The 21590-nt window shown below is 37.5% G+C and overlaps 1 protein-coding gene across 1 annotated transcript; it reads left to right on the forward strand.

The window, feature by feature from the left end:
- Window positions 1-18517: 18517 nt before the first annotated feature.
- On the forward strand, window positions 18518-19852 carry LOC137646374 (piggyBac transposable element-derived protein 4-like). The gene is made up of 2 exons (XM_068379477.1): window positions 18518-19074; window positions 19166-19852. The coding sequence occupies exons 1-2, from the start codon at window positions 18559-18561 to the stop codon at window positions 19850-19852; spliced, it is 1203 nt and encodes a 400-aa protein (XP_068235578.1). The 5' UTR covers window positions 18518-18558.
- The last annotated feature ends 1738 nt before the right edge of the window (window positions 19853-21590 follow it).

The following is a 21590-nucleotide window of genomic DNA, read 5'->3' on the forward strand; positions in this document are numbered from 1 at the left end:
TCACGATTAGCAGAAACCTCTCTCTCTCTCTCTCTCTCTCTCTCTCTCTCTCTCTCTCTCTCTCTCTCTCTCTCTCATGGTAATTGTTATGTATTATTGTAATAATGTACTATATTATTTCAAGTGTTGCAGGTATTGCGCAACATTGCATCATATTGCATTAATAAAACATGTTATGCTTTGTACATAAGTGTAATGATTTGTTTTGGTATTAGGATTCAAACATTTGTTGATTACCTCAGAGATAAGATGTAATTCTTTATAGTTTTGTACTGGAGTAGGATTTAAGTCTTTTCAGAGCGATGCTCTTTTGTTTAGAAATGTTTTGGTTTTGTCAGATTGTGTATAACGCTCCACACACACTTAGGAGTCAGCTGTCACAGAGCAATGTAGCCATAAGTTTATTAAACTTGTATTTCAAGAATACCAACGTATCATTAAATCCCACCAAGAAAAATTGACGACCAAAGATGGGATCAGCTGAGAAATAATTACTAACAATTCTTCATATATGTTCCAGGTAATTATTATGGTTAATAGAAACTTCCTATGAACTCATACTTAAAAATTGACGACCAAAGATGGGATCAGCTGAGAAATAATTACTAACAATTCTTCATCTATGTTCCAGGTAATTATTATGGTTAATAGAAACTTCTTATGAACTCATACTTAAAAGTTGGCGACGCCCCGGAGGACGAACACACGCAGAAGAAACATTGGGCCTTATGTAGAAGGACGGCCAGCACAAGAGAAGGTCCTTATGTACATTGAGGGACAAAAGGAAAATCGCCCAATGAAGATTGTACAAGCAGCAGAACAGGAATTTCATCAAACAAACAAAACAAGAAAGGGTGAAATTTAAAGTTGGGTAGGCTACAAAACAAGTAGGAAGTAAACTTGTGACTGCAGAACAGTAGCTTAACCTACTGTAGGTAGGAAGGTAAGACTCAAAATGCCTTTTGATATAGAACATCCTGAACGTTTCAGCATCACTGCTGAGCCCAATTCTGTTGCAACACGATGGCAACAGTGGTGTGAGGAATCTAAGATTTATTTAGAAGCATTAGGGAACATGAAGGATGCCCAAAAGAAGGCATTATTACTTCATACAGCAGGTAGGGAAGTTCGGGAAGTGTTTAAGACTTTGCAGCCTACAGATGACACAAGTGAAGCTGCAATCAAGGCTCTTACCACATATTTTGCTCCTCAGGTCAATAAATTTTTTGAAAGATACCAGTTTTCAGCGCAGGCTTATCAGAAAGAAAATGAAAGTTTAAATGCATTTGTGACTAGACTAAAGAATTTACCCGTTTCATGTGAATTTCTAGAGTTAGAAAAAGTTATCATAGATCAAGTGATTGCACATTGCACATCACAAGAGCTAAGAAAGAAATTATTGCAAGATAAAGATTTAACATTAGAAAAGGTATTGATAACAGGCAGAGCTTTAGAAACATCAAATAGGCAAAGTAACATAATAGGTAGTGTTACAAGCAATAAAATGGAAAATTCTAAAATTATTACAGTAGGTTCTAAGTGGAAAACCAATGAGAATCAGAGAAGGAATATGTCAAAGCCTAGTCATAGAAAAGTGCCTAACACTAATGTTCATAGATATCAGAATCAGGCTTATACACAGAAACAACAGGAAAACCCAAGTGTTATAGGTGTGGTAAAACTGATCATCTTGCATACGAAGCAAAGAAATGCCCTGCTACTGGATAGACATGCCAGAATTGCAGAAAGATGGGTTATTTTGCAACTGCTTGTAGATTCCCTAAACAGTACACAAAGAAAATAAATGCTACAGTTGATACTATTGGTTAAGAGAATAATGAGGAAAATGTTCATGATAATCAGGTTAGGTCAGAAACTGATTTTGCGTTTCGCATTAATTCCGTCAACAAAGGTGCAAAGAAACATATCATGGTAGAGGTAATCATAAATGGTAAACCAATTTTGATGCAAGTTGACACAGCAGCCGATGTATCAATTATGTCTGAGAAAACAGCTAAAAGCATTCCTAATTTGTTATTAGAAGGTACAAATAGAGTTTTGAAAGGTTATAATGGTTTTGATATTCAGGTGATAGGTGCTTCGAACGTAGAAGTACAGTACAAAGAACAAAAATTAGAGAGAATGCCATTAACAGTAGTAAAAGGTAATGGACAAACTTTGCTAGGTTTAGATTGGCTACAGTATTTGAAGTTAGATTGGCCTAGTATTTTGAAGGTTACAGGTAGACAAGATGAAAACAAAAATGAAATATCTATGGATAAAATCATATCAGAGTTTCAAGACGTATTTGAAGATAAAATAGGTACAGTAAAGAACGCAAAGGCAATTTTAGTTTTGAAACTTGACAGTTCTCCTAGATTTTTTGCTCCGAGACCAGTACCGTATGCATTGAAAAGTGCAGTTGAAACAGAAATCAGGAGATTAGAAAATGAAGGTTCCTGGGAAAGGGTTACATATTCAGATTGGGCTACACCATTAGTTCCTATTGTGAAGGAAAGTGGACAGGTTAGGTTATGTGGAGATTACAAAGTAAAGTTAAGTCCACAACTGCAAGTAGCTCAACATCCCTTACCAAATCCGAAAGACATGTTTGCAACTATGTCAGGATGCAGTGTTTTTTCTAAATTAGATTCAAGACAAGCATTTCAACAGCTTCCCATGGATGAAACTTCACAAGAATTATGTACAGTAAATACATCCTTAGGTTTGTTTAGACCAAAGAGATTACCTTATGGAGTTGCAAGTAGTCCAGCTATATGGCAATAAACTATGGATAAGATTTTTTCAGGAATGCAAGGAGTATTCATTTTTATAGATGATATTTTAATTGCTGGTAAAGACACAAGAGAACATAGAGAAAGATTGCGAACAGTTCTGGAGAAGTTGAAGGAACATAATATTAGAGTAAATAAGAACAAATGTATTTTAGAAGTTGATTCAGTCGAATACTTAAGTTTTGCAATAAATGGCAAGGGTATTCACAAAACTAAAGAGAAGATCAAAGCTGTACAATCATCAAAAGTGCCAAAAAACTTTAAGGAATTACAATCATTTCTAGGTTTAGTAACATTTTATGGGAATTTCATTCATAATTTGTCTACAATTGCACATCCATTGTATAATCGGTTGAATAAGGGTGTAGAATGGAAGTGGACAAAAGAGTGTCAGGAATCTTTGTAAACAATCAAGCAGGAAATAACATCACCTACATTCTTAGTACATTATCAAATGAATTTGCCAGTTAAATTAGTATGTGATGCATCAAACATAGGTTTAGGTGCAGTATTATCTAATGTAATGCCAGATGGAACAGAAAAACCAATTGCATTCACTTTTAGAGTATTGAACAAGGCAGAAAGGAATTACTCTCAAATAGAAAAGGAAGGTTTAGCATTAGTTTATGGAGTTAAAAAATTCCATATGTATCTTTATGGTAGGAAAAAGTTCACACTTGTTACAGATCATAAACCTTTATTAGCAATATTGGGTCCAAAAGCAAGTTTACCTACGTTGGTAGCTGCAAGACTACAACGTTGGGCAGTTACGTTAGCAGCGTACCACTATGATATAGAATACCGTCCAACATCAAACATGGGTAATGCAGATGCTTTATCCAGATTACCCGTAGACAAAGCTCCAGAGGAGTATGATGACAGTGTTCTGTTAATTTCTGTATATGATGTACCAATAACTGCAAAAGATGTAGCACACAGTACCAAGAGAGACCCAGTACTTAGTAAGGTTTTGGAGAGTTTAATGACAGGTAGGGACTTATGTGGAAAAGAGGAAAACTGTAAACCGTATAAGGATATATGTTATGAACTGAGTGTAACACAAGGAATAGTGATGAGAAGTTCAAGGGTTGTTATTCCTAATTCACTGAGAAATAAGGTTTTGTCTGAAATACATGCTGATCAACAAGGTATTGTAAGATCAAAGTCAATTGCGAGAACTTTTGTATGGTGGCCAGGCGTAGATAAAGATGTGGAATCTTATATAAAGAATTGTATGAATTGTGTTATGCAACAGAACAATCCTCAATTTGCTAGAATGCACCTGTGGGAGTTACCCAGGTATCCATGGCAAAGAGTGCATATAGATTTTGCAGGTCCTTTTTTAAATTACTTGTTTTTGATAGTAGTAGATGCTTACAGTAAGTGGCCAGAAATTCTCCCAATGAAGACAACAACGTCTTACGCCACAATAAAAGAATTAATGCAAATTTTTTCAACGCACGGTATTCCAGAAAGAATTGTTGCAGATAATGGTTCACAATTTACCTCACAAGAGTTTAAAGAATTTTGTAATGTCAATGGTATAAAGCATACATTTTCAGCTACATATCATCCATCTACTAATGGAGAGGCTGAAAGATTTGTTCAAACGTTTAAACACAATATGAAGTGTAGAAAAGCAAATTCAGGTAATATATTTTTGCATGTATCAAAATTTTTATTGTCTTATAGAACAACGCCGCACAGCACAACAGGCATGACACCCTCAAATTTGTTGATGGGGAGGAGGATAAGGTGTAAGTTAGATTTGTTGTATCCAAGTTTGCAAAGTGATTTAGAAGATATGGGGTATAATCAAGTAGTAAAGCTTCCTAGTGTAAGATATTTTTTACCTTTGTCTGATGTCATGGTAAGATCATACAAAACTCCAGAGAAGTGGGTACAAGGAGAGATTGTAAGAGATATAGGAAATTTACATTATGAGGTTTGTGTTGGTGATAATGTTATAAAACGTCATGTTGATTAATTACAGCCGTTAAACAGAAAGACAGTAGAGCATGTGAATGTTAGAGATGAGAAACTTAAAGAAGTAGTTAGATCAAATGAGTCTAATATTAACCAAGATGCTCCAACATCCAATGTAGATTCAGAACCAATTCATGTACCAGTACAAGATGAGGTTAAAGTGCTTCCTAATAGGATTAACAGAGGAAAGCCCCTGAGAGATTAGATTTATGAAGATTTTTACAATATCAAGTTAAGGGGGAGGAGACTGTTATGCATTATTGTGATAATGTACTATATTATTTCAAGTGTTACAGGTATTGCGCAACATTCCATCATATTGCATGAATAAAACATGTTATGCTTTGTACATAAGTGTAATGATTTGTTTTGGTATTAGGATTCAAACATTTGTTGATTACCTCAAAGATAGGATGTAATTCTTTATAGTTTTGTACTGGAGTAGGATTTAAGTCTTTTCAGAGCGATGCTCTTTTGTTTAGAAATGTTTTGGTTTTGTCAGATTGTGTATGACGCTCCACACACACTTAGGAGTCAGTTGTCACAGAGCAATGTAGCCATAAGTTTATTAAACTTGTATTTTAAGAATACCAACGTATCATTAAATCCCACCAAGATAAATTGACGACCAAAGATGGGATCAGCTGAGAAATAATTACTAACAATTCTTCATCTATGTTCCAGGTAATTATTATGGTTAATAGAAACTTCCTATGAACTCATACTTAAAAGTAATAAAACCGTATAACGATAAAGTAAGAATATCGATAATGTGGAAATTCTTTCCACGCTTTATTTTAGCCACCCCCGTTATACCATTTTTTATTTTTTGTTTGTTATTTTCTGGGTTTTACGCATCTCTTTTTCTTTTGTTTCCTTTGTAACCTTCATTATTACAACATTAAATATTCATTGCTGCTAACATGTCCATCATTTCCTTGTAATGCTTTACCTTTCATCACCTCATTCCTCTGTAGATGATTTTATCTCATTTCCTGACCTCACAGTACATTGCTTGACGATGTTAAAAACAGCACTTGGTTGCGTTCTGTTCCAAATGCTATTGAAGCTTTGGATGTTTAACCACAATTGGTTTGTATTTAGGTAACTCTTTAATTTACCTAACTCATTGATTTTAGCTTACTGCTATTTACATCTCAGTACCTATTTATAAGTCTGTTTAGCTAGGATTGTTTTCTGTGTTATTGAACATCACTAAATGCCACTTATTTTTTTTGTATGTATATTAATTTTTATAAACCAGACAGTAGGAATTTTTAAAATTTCCTTCCCTTGGAGTTTCAAGAAGGATCCTTGTATTTATAAAAAGCACCCTTCAGCAAACCACATACTCATGCAAATTTGAAGAAGAAGAACTCGACCTGCTTGAACCAGCTCAGCGATGGCAGGGAGAAGCGTGCGAGCGCCCCACTTAGAAACCAGGAGGCGTGGAAGGCGGACGTAAGCATAGCCTCTTCATCTGAGACGTCGTTTTAACATAGGCGTCGGTTCAACTACCTGTTGGTCAACCATTTACTAACCAACAGTATGCCTTACTTTGTGCCATTATTTAGACGATAAACTTACGAAGACAAAACACATCAGTGCAAAAGTGAAGATGCACCATGTTGTTAATAGTTTACAAGATGCTTCCACTTCAACGTCTACAATCAACCCTCAAGAGCGTGAGTACTAATTAACGGTACTCAACCTTGGCCAAGGAACTGTCCCCCCTTTTTTTCTAGCCTTTATTTGACGATGTGCACATTTAGCTAGGAAGTCATACTCAAACTGTCTGGTTTGATCGTTCGTGGCATGTTCATTACTATAAGTGGTGTTCCCGTTCCCCTGTATCCAGTTTGAAATTTTTGCCCAAAAGGAATGTGTTCAAAGTAGTGAGTAGAACTTTTGGTATTATTTCAGTCACCATTTTTACTTTCATTGGTTGATTAGTTATTTGATTATTGATATACGATTTAATTGATTTGACCATTTTCTTGGCATTTTTAATTTTTCATAAGCAATGCGGTCTTTATTCAATTTTCAATTAGGTAGTATTGGTGTTTTTTCCTGTGTCAGTTAGGTGAAAATTTTTAACTGTTTTTAACTTGGCCTTTACATTTTGAAATGACTAAATGAGTTATCACATGAGGTGAGATATGACTTAAGGGTAAGTTTATATTTACGTCAATCTAAAGCTATCGGTGTCAATCCTTTATTGTAATGTTCTACGGTATTACCTCCCGATGGTCCTTAGGACGTTTTTACTTTTACAGAACTGCTCCCCCTAACTCTTTGTGATACTGTCGTTAACGTAACTGATTCAGTCCAACCATACTTGATTGGGATTTACTATTCTGCGTCCTGGAGTAGCGTCTGAACATCAAGGTGATATCGGTGCCGACAGTCCCGGTATAGAATAATCTTTGGACTTAAACATGTGTAGGGAAAGCAAACCGTCTTTGTTGCGGTTCTCTAGTTTGTCAAATGTGAGAGTGTTGGCGCTCTATCCTTCAGGCTCGGGTCCGGAAATCAGAAACGGGGAGGCATTTCCCGGAATTATTTCCCACACTTAAATAAATATCACTGGTCTTTTTAAATATAAATTCATTTGTAGTGTTTTCGCTACATAAACATCATCCGATTAAGTCGTACCTCAAAATCTCATACACTAGCCAATTTGTAGAATGATTAAGCCCAGACTTTCATAGGTAACAAAATGTACAGTGTTTTAGTACGTAATTTATGGTAACCTTTGACGAATAAAGGCGCCTGTGTAACCAAGCGTTATAGCCAGAAAGTTCTACCCTGAAGGAAAACTCAGGTTTTATTTTATTTGTTCGGATCATCGGTATATGTTGCATGTTTTTTGTATGTACTGTGAGCTTTGGAGCTGCTATTTTGATCTGTTCGTATTCTATTCTTAACCATTAATTTGTTTTCACGCTTTGGTTTACTGTTCCCCGTTATAGGTAGGCTACCTTTATCCTTGTCCTTTGTACCCCTCTCGGTGACCGTTTGTCTGTAACATTCTCTGTGCCGTGTGTTATTTAAGTTTGACTTTGTTTGTCTGCATAATTTGTTTTTTTGTTGACCTTCTGCACCATCATACACGTGGTCTTCCCAAGATGGCGGCCAGAGACAGTCACATTAAACTCCCACAGCAGGCTGTGGAGATGCCGGCTACTTTAGACCTTAATGCTCGTCTTGAAGAACCAATGCAGGAGTTCAGATTCATTTAGGAAGAGGAAAACATAACTCTGAAAGCTATTTCCTCAATAAATTTTTCCTGTGCAACCCCTGAGGGTTTAGAGCACTGTAAAAACAAAGTAAGTAGAGTTCTTGCGGAACTTAGGGACTTTAAAACTTTGTGGAAACCTCATTGGAACAACCCCACTGTCCTGTCTAATTATACCGATCTTGTCAGTTTGTTAACCCTGGATAGGTACGCTCCTCGGACACCCCTTTAAGGGTATACTCGGACGCGAACGACCCCGACGCCAAAAAAAATTCTTGAAAAATCAGTTTTTGCAGTAACCTCCTTTTTTCTTTTGCCAAAAAAAACTTCAATGAATGCTTAAAACAACTGTAAAGATAAATACTACTCATCTGCAGAAAAACTATTTATTATAAATATTTTAAAAAATTAAGTAGAAAAAAAAAACCTGACATAAAAATTAATAAAAAAAAAGTTTATACATATATACACAAATCCTTTTAGGAATTGATTCTTGAATGTTTAGGACACATCTTGATGTATTTTGGATGAAGTCAGACCTATGGAGGTGAAGATCTGAAATGAGAAAAAAAGGGTAACTTTTTTTGGCCAAAAAAATTTGTCCAAATTTCATGAATTTTTTTGGGTACCCAAATGAAATAGGAAGTGGCTAATTTTTTTAGGGAATAAACATATGTTATCCTAAAATAGAAATATGTAAAAAAATCTTCATTATTTTGTAAATTACATTTATATCAGGGGCCATATCTAAAGGTAATTTTTTGAGTACTTAGAAATTTCGTAAAAAAATACATATATTTAATATATAATATGATATTTATGCAGGTAAAAATATACCAAAATATCACAAATTCTATAGGGAACAAGAATATATATAGATAGGGCAGCTTACGCTTCGGATATGTCCACAAAATGGCCGCCAACCACACTGACTCAGACTCCCTAATCTGCCACTTGAAATGTAGGAAGGGTATGTCAATTTCAAGGTGTTATTTACTAATCTAATTATTATTGGATATGCATAAAAATTGTATGGTGGGTTGCTGTATAATTGTCGATTATTTTACGACTATAAAATTAAAATTCTGACCCAAAAAAATTTTTTTGAAGGGAAATAAAATCGAAAAAAAAATGTAAAACAATATATTTTAGCTAAAAAAATATGATGATATTCAATCAAAAAAAAAGTAAACAAAATTTTCCGACAAATAAACATCTAGAGGAATCATTACTCTATGATAGTTCCTTAGTGCGTAGTCATTTTGAAAGAATTGGGAAAAAACGAAAAAATGGCAATCACCGGAAAATCGAACACATACCTATATATACGCCATATCTGGCTAAAAAAAAGATAGGCACGGGTAGCCAGATCATCTAGAAACACTTTCCAACACTATAAAAATATAAGTTTTGCGACACTACTTGCCAATTCCTTACGGTAACATGACTAAGCAAAAAAATGCAAAACAAATAAAAAGGGGCACTCGCGGAAAAATGGCTAACATTCTAATATACGGCATTTCAGAAAAAAAAAATTCAGCCACGTGCTAGGCAAACCATCAAGGCACATTTTCCGACAAATAAACATCTAAATGAATAATTACTCTGTGATAGTTCCTTAGTACGTAGTAATTTTGAAAGAAATGGGAAAAAACGAAAAAATGGCAATCACAGGAAAATCGAACACATACCTATATATACGCCATATCTGGCTAAAAAAAAAAAAGATAGGCATGGGTAGCCAGATCATCTAGAAACACTTTCCAACACTATAAAATTATAAGTTTTGCGACACTACTTGCCAATTCCTTACGGTAACATGACTAAGCAAAAAAATGCAAAACAAATAAAAAGGGGCACTCGCGGAAAAATGGCCATTCTAATATACAGCATTTCAGAAAAAAAAATTTCAGCCACGTGCTAGGCAAACCATCACGGCACATTTTCCGACAAATAAACATCTAAATGAATCATTACTCTGTGATAGTTCCTTAGTACGTAATAATTTTGAAAGATATGGGAAAAAACAAAAAAATTGCAATCACAGGAAAATCAAACACATACCTATATATATGCCATATCTGGCTAAAAAAAAATAGGCATGGGTAGCCATATCATCTAGAAACACTTTCCAACACTATAAAAATATAAGTTTTGCGACACTACTTGCCAATTCCTTATGGTAACATGACTAAGCAAAAAATGCAAAACAAATAAAAAGGGGCACTCGCAGAAAAATGCCCAACATTCTAATATACGGCATCTCAGATAAAAAAAAAAGACATGCACGTGTTAGCCCAACCATCAAGGCACACTTTCTAACACATAAACATGAAAAAAAAATCAATAATATACGGCAATTCCTTACTACGTAGTAGATTTTTACAAATATTGAAAAAAAAACAGAAATTGGCAACCGCAGTTAAATACCCAATATACCAATAACTACGTCGTATCTGACAAAAACAAAATCACGCATGGGTAGCCAGATCATCTAGACACACTTTCCAACACTAAAAAAGCAAAAGTTTTACGACACTATTTCGCAATATCTTACGGAAAAATTACTTGGCAAAAAAATGAAAAAAAATGAAAAAGGGACACTCGCGGTAAAATGCCCGACATTCTAATATACGGCATCTCAGATAAAAAAAAAGACATGCACGTGTTAGCCCAACCATCAAGGCACACTTTCTAACACATAAACATGAAAAAAAAATGAATAATATACGGCAATTCCTTACTACGTAGTAATTTTTACAAATATTGAAAAAAACAGAAATTGGTAACCGCAGTTAAATACCCAATATACCAATAACTACGTCGTATCTGACAAAAACAAAGTCATGCATGGGTAGCCAGATCATCTAGACACACTTTCCAACACTAAACAAGCAAAAGTTTTACGACCCTATTTGGCAATATCTTACGGAAAAATGACTTGGCAAAAAAATGAAAAAAAATGAAAAAGGGGCACTCGCGGTAAAATGGTCCTCGTGGTGATGAACGACATTTTAACTAAAAAAAAAATCATGCACATGGTAGCCAAACAATCCACCAAGACTTTCCACAACTGATAACCTATACAAGTTGCACCATTCTACGACAATTTCATAATACGTAATAACTTTGATAATTATGCAAACTACCTTAGAAGGGTAAACTCGGTCGCGCTCGACCCCGACGCGTCTCAGAAATCGGGGAAGGAGTACAGCTACAGCAATGCACATCTGGACACTACTAGAGCGTGTAGGGGAGACACCTCCTGCAGGTCGATCACCCACAAACTCAGTCACGGGGGTGAGTCACGTGAGAAAAACCTGTTTTTTTTTTGACGCTCGGTGTCGCAAACGACCCATCGTACCTATCCAGGGTTAACTGACACAGAAACAATGCACCTTCATCATGTAACACAGGGATAAATCATCCCTTCAAATCCCCCTCAAGCGCCTAACGCTAACCCTCAGTTTGTATGCGTCTCAGTCGCTGCAGATCCGGATCCCACTCCCTTCGATGGTCATAGAGATTGTTGGGCTGGCTGGTGGAGTTTGTTTCGCCAGAAGGTACATGAAAACTCCAAGTACTCTCCCACAGAAAAATACAAGATTTTGTTGCGTACCCTTGAGGGACCGGCGCATAAACTTCTCGGTAACCAAGTGTGGACAGAGGGTCGGTATGAAAGATCGATAGACAGTCTTAAGCAAGAGTATGAGTCCCCCGTTCTGACTAAACACCTCTTGATAAATAAATTTTATAAAGCATCCTCCCCTAATGATGATAGCACTGATGTCCGTCGTTTCCTCATGGAATGGGACAACACGGAAACTGAATATGTACAACTAACTGGGTCGTCTTTACCAGAGGTAATGTTAGAGCATGTTTTCACTAGTAAGCTCAGACCCTTCCACCTAGATATAGTTTACCGAAATGAAAGGGGCCCTGTATGCTCATACTCGCATGAAGGAAATGATGAAGCTTATGACCAGCCCTGACGACGGCCCCAAACCTAATACGCATGATAAACCCTCGTGAGATTACCGTTACGAAAACTCAAGCTCTTACGGTAAATCACTTAACCAGCCTGGACTTCCTTCCTCCAACGTGAATAATCATATACTTAAACTTAAAGTTAATAACGGGCCTGTCCGGTCTGTGGATCTACAAACGACTCCTAGTCAATCAAATGGATAGCCTATCGCTGGCCCCAGTAACTGGACTGCTAGAGGTAAATGTATTTTTTGTGGCAATAGTGACCACGTGCAATCCAAATGTCCCCATTTCCCCGATTCAAGAAGTAGGATATCAAGGTTGCGAGAAATGAATCGTTGCACGAAATGTTTTTCCACTCAACACTTTGCCAGCAATTGCAATGCAACCATTGCTTGCCTGAACTGTCAGCAGGCTCATAAATTGCCTCTATGCCCAAATATCCTTGCAGTATTTAACCACTTCATCCAACCCATTAGTGGGTTTGCTAACAACACCGCTAACTCCTAACCCCTTAGACCTCCCATTAATAACCCCCCTAACATGCAACCCATTAGACCTCCCACTAATAACCCCCCTGACATGCAACCACTTATCCCTCCCAGTATCAATACCCCTGCGGTAAACCTCAATCACATTGCTTGTCTCCGCAACAACGCCACGTGTGTTGAGCCTCATGACCTCACCCCAGTTGCATTACCGACTTTCACTGCTGAATTAGTCTCCGGTAAATTTAAACACTCCACAAGAGTTTTTCTAGATTGTGGTGCACAACGTACTTTTGTGCACCCAAATATTGTTAAATCATTAAATCTTGAACCTGTTGGATAGATGGTGTTCCAGCTTAACTCATTTAATTGTACCGAACCCCCTAAGAGTTCTGATCTAGTAAAATTTAATATGAAAATCGGCAGACGGAGACATAAGAGTGTGGCTATTGTTAGTGCCAATGTAGGTAAAGGCATCAAGACGCCAGTTTACACCCGTACTGTCCGTGCGCTAGAAGCTAATGAAATTCGTCTCACGGATCAACCTCCCGACGATAATGCTGCCTGTATTGAGATCATTCTCGGTGCCGATTATCTTCCCAGGCTCCTCAAGCGTACCCATAATATCCAAGGTGTAAACCTGTTTAGCACTCCCGCCGGTTACGTGGTATGGGGAGATTTGCCTGATTGATTACGTACTGACGTGGACCCAAGAGATGTCATCGCAGTCACAATTACCATTAACGGAATTGATGTTGATTCACCTATGACTATAAACCAGCCTCTTGAAAACCTTTGCAAACTTGACACCATTGGTATCACTAAAGAACCCTTCAGCCATCTTGAAGAGAAAGCAGTTGATCTCTTCAAGAGAACTACTCAATACAAAACTGGAAAGTATGTTGTTCAGCTACCTTTCAAGAGTGATATGCGTCCCGCTTCAAATTACGCTAGAGCCCTTGCCCAACTCATATCAGTCAAAAAATCAAAGAACCCCCAATTGTTTACTGATTACCGTAAGATTCTGGATGAGTAGCTTAAAGAAAACTTTATTGAGCCTGTCCCCTTAGGCACCCCTGTTGATGGAAAAGTACATTATTTACCGCATCATCCCGTAGTTAAGAATTCAATCACCACCCCTATGCGTATTGTCTTCAACGCTTCATCCAGGTCGAACCCAAATTCACTTTCTCTGAACGATTAATTATCTGTACACAGGACCCAATCTTGCATCGAAGATTCAATCAATGATTTTAATGTTCCGCGAGATATTTCCAAGGCATTCCTTCGCATAGAGATTGTGCCAGAACAGAGAGACTTCTGTCGCTTTCTTTTCTTTGAAGATCCAGAAATGACAAGGATCATCGCATATCGATTTAAAGTCGTTCTGTTTGGTGCCACCTCGAGCCCCTACTTGCCTAACCAAACTATCCAACATCATTTGGACAGTCAGTCCAGTAGATTGGCGTCAGCAATCAAAACCAGTTTCTATATTGATAACTTTCAATGCTGTTATGTCGACCCCAAATACATTCTGAATGAGAGGCCCCTCATTGAGGCACTTATGTTAAAGGCTAACATGCCGTTAGCCAAATGGACGACTAATGCCCCTCTTAATGGCGATTTCACAGAAAGAGGCATTCATGATTACCTCGGTCTTGAATGGGATACTGTTAATGATACCTTGAATGTTAAATTACCCCCTGAATTAGAGATAAGTCATTCCCACATCAACACTAAAAGAAAGGTCGTGTCCTTGTTCTCTTCCATTTATGACCCTATTGGTCTTATTTCTCCTGTTACAATTATAGGCAAACTCTTCATTCAAAAACTGTGGATGACTGACAAGGGCTGGGACGCCCCTATTAACCCTGAGCAAGTTCAAGAACTGAGTGATATCATCAAAAGGTACAAAGTTCTTGAACAAATTAAAGTCCCTCTTAATGCGCATGATGGTAGTCAACCAGCATTGCACATTTTTGCCGATGCTTCCAAGCTCGCTTTCGGAGTAGCTGCTCACATAGTGACCCAGGAAGGTAATTCTCGCCTCCTTACGGCTAAAGCCCGAGTCACCCCTAAACGCATGTTGGAAATGGATGAAAGTTTAACCATTCCCAAACTTGAGTAAACTGCACTCTTACTGGGCTGTTGTTTAGCCAAACACTTGTCAGAACTGCGCCCTGGCATATACGCTTCGGTCACTGTTTGATCCGACGCTTCAACTGCCCTCCAGTGGGTCCATAATTCTAAAAGTAACTCCCCTTACGTCCTTAACCATGTGGAGGAGATAATCAACATTAAATTAACTTGTAACTTTAACCTGAAGCATGTCCCCACTAATAGCAATCCTGCGGACCTGGCATCGCGTGGTGTCGCTGTCAGGCATATTCTTAAGAATAAATTTTGGCTACAAGGCCCTCTTTGGCTCAGTAACCCTTCAGAGTACCCCGATCAAAGCAGGTTCTCTATTAACCCAAAGATATGTGCATACCCTATTCGGCTCGATCCCCCGGGAGTACGACTGTTTGATCACTACAGCTCCCTTGACGACGCGATCAAGTGCTACACTGCACTCCTTCGTTTAATTCCCCAATGGATACAACCCTTGTCACAACGTTGCCCTAATCTAACCAGAAAATTCAACCTTCCACCCTTAACAGTCATGTTGAAAGGTTCCCAGGCCCAAAGTTATCTTAACATTCTGAAGAAAGTGCAAGGTGAAGACGTTTGTCTCAATTCGGACGAACGAGCTTTCATCGGCCAACGTAAACCTTACCTGGATAACCAAGGTCTTCTCAAAGCTAGTTCCCGTCTCAGTAATGCCCCCGTGGAATTAGATTATGTAGATCCCATTTTGCTGGAACATTATTGTGCCCTTTTGACACTTATCGTCAGACATTGGCATGAACGTTTGCTGCACTATAATACTTCAACACTCCTTGTAGAATTACGTAAAATATTTTGGGTTCCCCAAATGCGGCAGCAAATCAAGAAAATTTTGCGCCGTTGCATCCATTGCCGGAAGGTGCAAGCTGCCCCGTACCCAATGCCTCCATTAGCCCAGTATCATCCCAATCGCCTCATTTCAAGAGTGCCCTTCTGAGTAACTGGCTTAGATTTCGCTGGAGCTTTTAAGGTATACAATTCACATGTAGATTTTGTTTACATCTTGCTTTTCACCTGCGCAGCAACCAGACCCGTAGCTCTAGAAGTCACAACTTAGTTAACGGTCATCGAATTTGTGCAAGCAGTACGCAGATTTGCCGTTCGTTTGGTATGCCACACTGTATCGTCTCTGATAATGCTTCCACTTTCCAAGCTGGTCAAACTCTTCTAACTGAACTTATGCATCACCCTGTAATTGATGGGTTTAAATCTTCCCATAACCTGACCTGGAAATTCATCACTCCCCGTGCCCCTTGGCAGGGAGGTTTTTATGAAAGGCTAATAGGCTTCACCAAACTTAACTTAAGGAAAGCCATGTATCACTTGTATCCTACTTATAATGAATTTGTCACTCTGGTACAAGAAGCCGAATGCGTCATCAACGATAGACCTTTAGTTTACTTGGATGTCAACGACGTTGCTGATACCCCCTTGACTCCGAGTCATCTGCTTTACGGTCGAACCCTCTCACTTGCTCCTCAGGTCCTTATGACTGACCTCAATGAACCCACATATAGGGAAGGGAACAGCCTCCCAGCTAGTTATCAGAAACTCATGAACATGATGCAAGTGTTTTTAAAATGATGGACCCAGGATTATGTCAATTCCCTTCGTGAACGTCACATAAAAAATAATCGTATCCACCCTGTGCCTCCTAAAATTGGAAATTTATATTTGTTAATTTTGGATGAAGTAAATCGGGAAGATTATCCCATGGCCCGTATTCTTGAAACCTACTCCGGTCAAGATGGTCATATTAGATCTGTGAAGGTGCGCACCCCTCATGGAATATATGTGCGTCCCATTAACCGTGTTATCCCATTGGAGATAAATGTTGCAGGTCCCTATATCACTGAACTGGAGCAAGGTGGTCCTGATGCGCTCACGACACCCCAGTTACGAGATCCTCCCCCAGAGGACCCTCTAAATGACGATTCTTCTGATGATGTCACCCCTTTTCCCAAACCTGATTCTGTGTCCTCTCGAGGGAAACCTCGTAGGGCGGCGGCAGATAGAGCCTGTGCCTTATTCCAGAAAGTGCTGTAAATTTGAAAGGGATGGGGAATGCCCCCTTCCTTCCATACCCTCAATCTTGTTAGTGGACTCCCCCCCCCCCCCCCGCCCTTCCTTCTCGCTCTTACTTGGCAGGGTGTGGAAATTCTTTCCACGCTTTATTTTAGCCACCCCATTTATTCCATTTTTTATTTTTTGATTGTTATTTTCTGGGTTTTACGCATCTCGTTTTTTCTTTTGTTTCCTTTGTAACCTTCATTATTATACCCTTAACCCGAGAACTGCTACAAGCCTCTTGAGCGGCTGTATGGGAGACTGCTATAAGCCTCTTCAGAGCGCAATTTTCTAACTCTTCTTGGAAATTCCCTTGTGAACTTATTCGACTTTTATTATTTTTCTTATGATAAAACAATATTTCTGGTAAAAATTTTAATGTTTATAACTTTATTTTACCTATATAATCATGTATAATATAAAGCCTTTCCATATACGGACTTTAACTTTTTTGAAAGGGAAAAAGGCGAATTGTAATTATTTTCAGTTAAAACTGGTTTTATATTAACATATTAGAAACATATACGATGAAAAAAATAACATATAACAACATACATACACATACACACTAACGATATCACATCATAATATATTATGTAGGAAGAGAAATAAAACCTGTGGCAACTCTCAAATCCTACGTCAGGACGGCGGTTGCCTAGTTTTAAATTACGACAACAATACCGAATGTTTTTGTTTTGAATATCCGCGAGTGTTTGTTTACAAAGTATAATTTTATTATAAGTAACTGGAGGGCTGTTTACAAGGAGTATGAGTTACTATTATGATAAGCGTTTTTCTTTTATTGGTTGTCTAAAGCTATTTTGATAAAAATTAAAGTAATTTAGTATTCTTTTTTTCTGACTTTGTTTGAATGTCACTTTTTGTCGCCATGACTGGACGTCATAACAATCCTTGGAAAAAGGAGACTGTGACATCTTCTGGCAAGCACTGCAAGACCACAAAGACTAAAATGAAAATCTGTTTCTCAAAAGAGACAAATGCAATGTCACAAGGGGAAATTAAAACCCCACAACAAGAGGAAATTGGGAGAAAGGGCGGTGTGAAGAGAAGTGCTACAGGAAAATATGTACCACAAGAAAAGAAGCAATACCAAAGTATTGCTACCGATGGCATACTGACACCAACAAAAAACATATGTGATGCTGATGCAATGCCTAGTACATCGGCCCCTCCCACAATCATTAACAAAAAACGTCATTTACAGAATCTGACACCGAGCAAATTCTTACCCATGTTATTTTCTGAAGATGAAACAGACGAGGATATAGATGATGACATCAACTGCGGTGATAGTGATAGTGGTGAGATAGGGACCTCTGATGATAGCGAAGATGATTTTGAAGCTATATTATTCCGTTCAGATGGAGGGGACATTGAAGAAAGTGAAGAAGATGAAGAGAATGAAATAGGTAACATGCACAAAATACGAGAAGGAAATATTCAGTCTTATATTTGGTCTGATGTCAATAACTTTATTCCCGACATTCATCCCTTTGATGGTAATTGCGCTGGCATAACAAATGATTGGCCTTGTGACGACACTGCAAGAGAAAATTAATATTTTCTTGCGCTTTTCAATGAAGAATTAGTTGACCATATTATATGTGAAACTAATAAGTACTACCGGTGGGCAATGGAAAAGTTCTCTTTCACACAAAATTCACGAGTTCACAAATATGTGGACACAGATGTCCATGAAATTTATGTTTATTTTGCATTACTACTACTGATGCCTCTCATGAAAAAATATGTATTACAAGACTATTGGAAACAAGACCCGTTGATTCCTACTCCAATTTTTCCAAAATTCATGACCCGTGATAGATTCTTACTGTTGACTCGTTTCATGCACTTTGCTGACAGCGGGAGACCAATCGCAAGTGATCGAATTTGGAAAATAAGATCATTCCTTAGTATAGTTGTTGCAAACTTCAAAAAGGTCTTTCATCCTTTCCAGAAAATTGTGATTGATGAGTCCCTTATACTTTTCAAAGGGCGACTTGTCTTCAAACAGTATATCCCAAGCAAGCGTCATCGATTTGGGATCAAACTGTTTGTTTTATGTGATTGTGAAACAGGAATAGTGCTTGATATTATAGTATATACTGGAACAGATATAGATATACCAAAAGAAGATCAGAGTAGTGGTTTGGGATTCTCAGGAGCAGTAGTCAAGAAAATGATGGCACCTTATATGGGTCAAGGACATATATTGTATACTGACAATTGGTATAATAGCCCTACATTAGCACAATTCCTTCATGACAACTCCACAGGGGCGTGTGGAACACTGAGAGAAAGCAGGAAATATATGCCCAAATATGATGTCCCATCCACCTCTTATGACAATCCTAGTGACAGTGACTCCCATAATGAGGATGAAACTACAAACATAAGTAATAAAACTAAAAAAAAAGAGAAAAACAAAAGTCAAAACCGTACAACGGGAGACAACTAACAAGATATTGGCTGTCAAGTGGATAGATAGAAAGCCTGTGACCCTTTTATCAACCATACATAAAGGTGACATAGTGAACACAGGTAAGGTCCACTACAGGACTAAGAAGAAAAACTGTAAGCCAGATGTTGTTGTTGATTACAACGAAAATATGCGCCTTGTAGATAAGAGTGACTGCCAGCTAAGTGGGACAGAGTGTATGAGGAAATCATTCAAGTGGTACCACAAAATCACTCTTCATCTTATTGACATCATTATGCTTGATGCATACAATATTTGGCTTGTAAAGACATCCGACCCAACTTGCAAGATATTAAAATTTCGTGAATTTATTTACAACGTTTCATACCAACTTCTTGAAAAATATGGCACCGTGACCAGTAGCAGACTTGGACGTCGTGGACATCCTCCGGGAGAAGTACCAGATCGTTTGCAGGGAGCAGCTTATATTAGCTATCATAATCTCCAACACACAATATTTGATGAGGCACAAAACAGGAAGAAACAACTAAACTGCTATGTCTGCGCAAATACTTCCTGGCAACCAAAGAAAAGAACTCGGGTTACAACTATCTGTGCTGAATGTAATGTGACTTTATGTCCAACTGACTGCTTTCGTCACTGGCATACCCAAAATAGATATTGAGAGAGAGAGAGAGAGAGAGAGAGAGAGAGAGAGAGAGAGAGAGAGAGAGAGAGAATAATCTTTTTAAGAAATGTTTTATATAGCCTGTATTCATTATTTATATCCACAAAAGGAATTTTCTTTATCTTTTGTATATACCGCATATACTGTATATTTTGATATGCGGTGATGCTTTTGATATGCGCATTACTATATATAAATGCTTAAAAATGTCATAAAAACCAATTGTAATTAATCTGAACACATAGGCCAGATCATGAGGTTATTAGTTACTATGTTTATCTATACAAGATTTCAATATTAATATGTTTTCAATATGATTATAGTTATTGCTCTCTTTATTTACTTTAAATATTATGATTTTTTAGGTTATAACTACTAAATATATTTCTAAAAGACTACAATATTGCATTACTTTTAATCAATGTGTTCCTTTAAATATTTTAAGTTGGTTTACCAAAATTGTAAGTAAAAATATATATTCTCTCTAAATATGATATATTATTCTAAACAAATTTAAAACAATTGCAATGGTAACAATAGTCACTTTATGAATAGATAAAGGAAAAAAACGAAAAAAATAAAGTGTTTGTTCGTAAATGTGACTACATCAACTAAAATTATCATTATTATTTCCGGAATAGATACAATTCTATATCATAGGATTTGAAAATATAAATTAATTTCTTTTTTTATCACTACACTTTTCAATATATAGTAAAGGCTATTTGTTAAAAATAGCCTAAAACCTTCATTACATAGTACGGAATGAAGTAAATAAAAATCGCTAACTTGTACCGGGCGCAAACAGTCCGGTGATACCGTGGGTGACACCCAACATACTACCCAGCCCCCCACTCATGAAAGACAATCCAGACTCACCCATTGGCCATCCGGCAAGATGCCACGTCGCGCTATAAAATTAACTTTTATGGTTTATAACTAAATAACAAACAAGCTGTAGGATAAAATATTTGGATGATACATGCACGAAGTTATTACAAGAATATTGGTATAGTTATGGGTTAGATTTTGAAACAGTGTATTTTTGTCAAGATAGCCGCACCACGGGACTGTAGTAAAATGACATTGCCGCATTTCTCGGGTTAAATATTAATTGCTGCTACCATATCCATCATTTCCCTATAATGCTTTACCTTTCATCACCTCATTCCTCTGTAGATGATTTTATCTCATTTCCTGAGCTCACAGCACATTGCTTGTCGATGTTAAAAACAGCACTTGGCTGCGTTCTGTTCCAAATGCTCCTGAAGCTTTGGATGTTTAACCACAATTGGTTTGTATTCAAGTAACTCTTTAATTTACCTAACTCATTGATCTTACCTTACTGCTATTTACATCTCAGTACCTATTTATAAGTCTGTTTAGCTAGGATTATTTTCTGTGTTATTGAACATCACTAAACGCCACTTAATTTTTTGTATGTATATTAATTTCTATAAACCAGACAGTAGGATTTTTAAAAATTACTTTCCCCTGGAGTTTCAAGAATGATCCTTGTATTTAGAAAAAGCACCCTTCAGCGAACCACATACTCATGGAAATTTGAAGAAGAAGAACTAAATCTGCTTGAACCAGCTCAGCGGCGGCAGGGAGAAGCGTGCGAGCGCCCCACTTAAAAACCAGGAGGCGTGGAAGACGGACGTAAGCATAGCCTCTTCATCTGAGACGTCGTTTTAACATAGGCGTCGGTTCAACTACCCATTGGTTAACCATT

This window comes from Palaemon carinicauda, chromosome 9 (genome assembly GCF_036898095.1).
Source record: "Palaemon carinicauda isolate YSFRI2023 chromosome 9, ASM3689809v2, whole genome shotgun sequence".
NCBI classification, from domain to species: domain Eukaryota; kingdom Metazoa; phylum Arthropoda; class Malacostraca; order Decapoda; family Palaemonidae; genus Palaemon; species Palaemon carinicauda.

Excerpts from the sequence above, each read along its gene's own strand:
- LOC137646374 (XM_068379477.1), top strand. The coding sequence starts at position 18,559 with ATGACCCGTGATAGATTCTTACTGTTGACTCGTTTCATGCACTTTGCT. Across the intron at positions 19,075-19,165 it reads AATATATGCCCAAATATGAT|AGAAAAACAAAAGTCAAAAC; the intron begins GTCCCATCCACC and ends CTAAAAAAAAAG.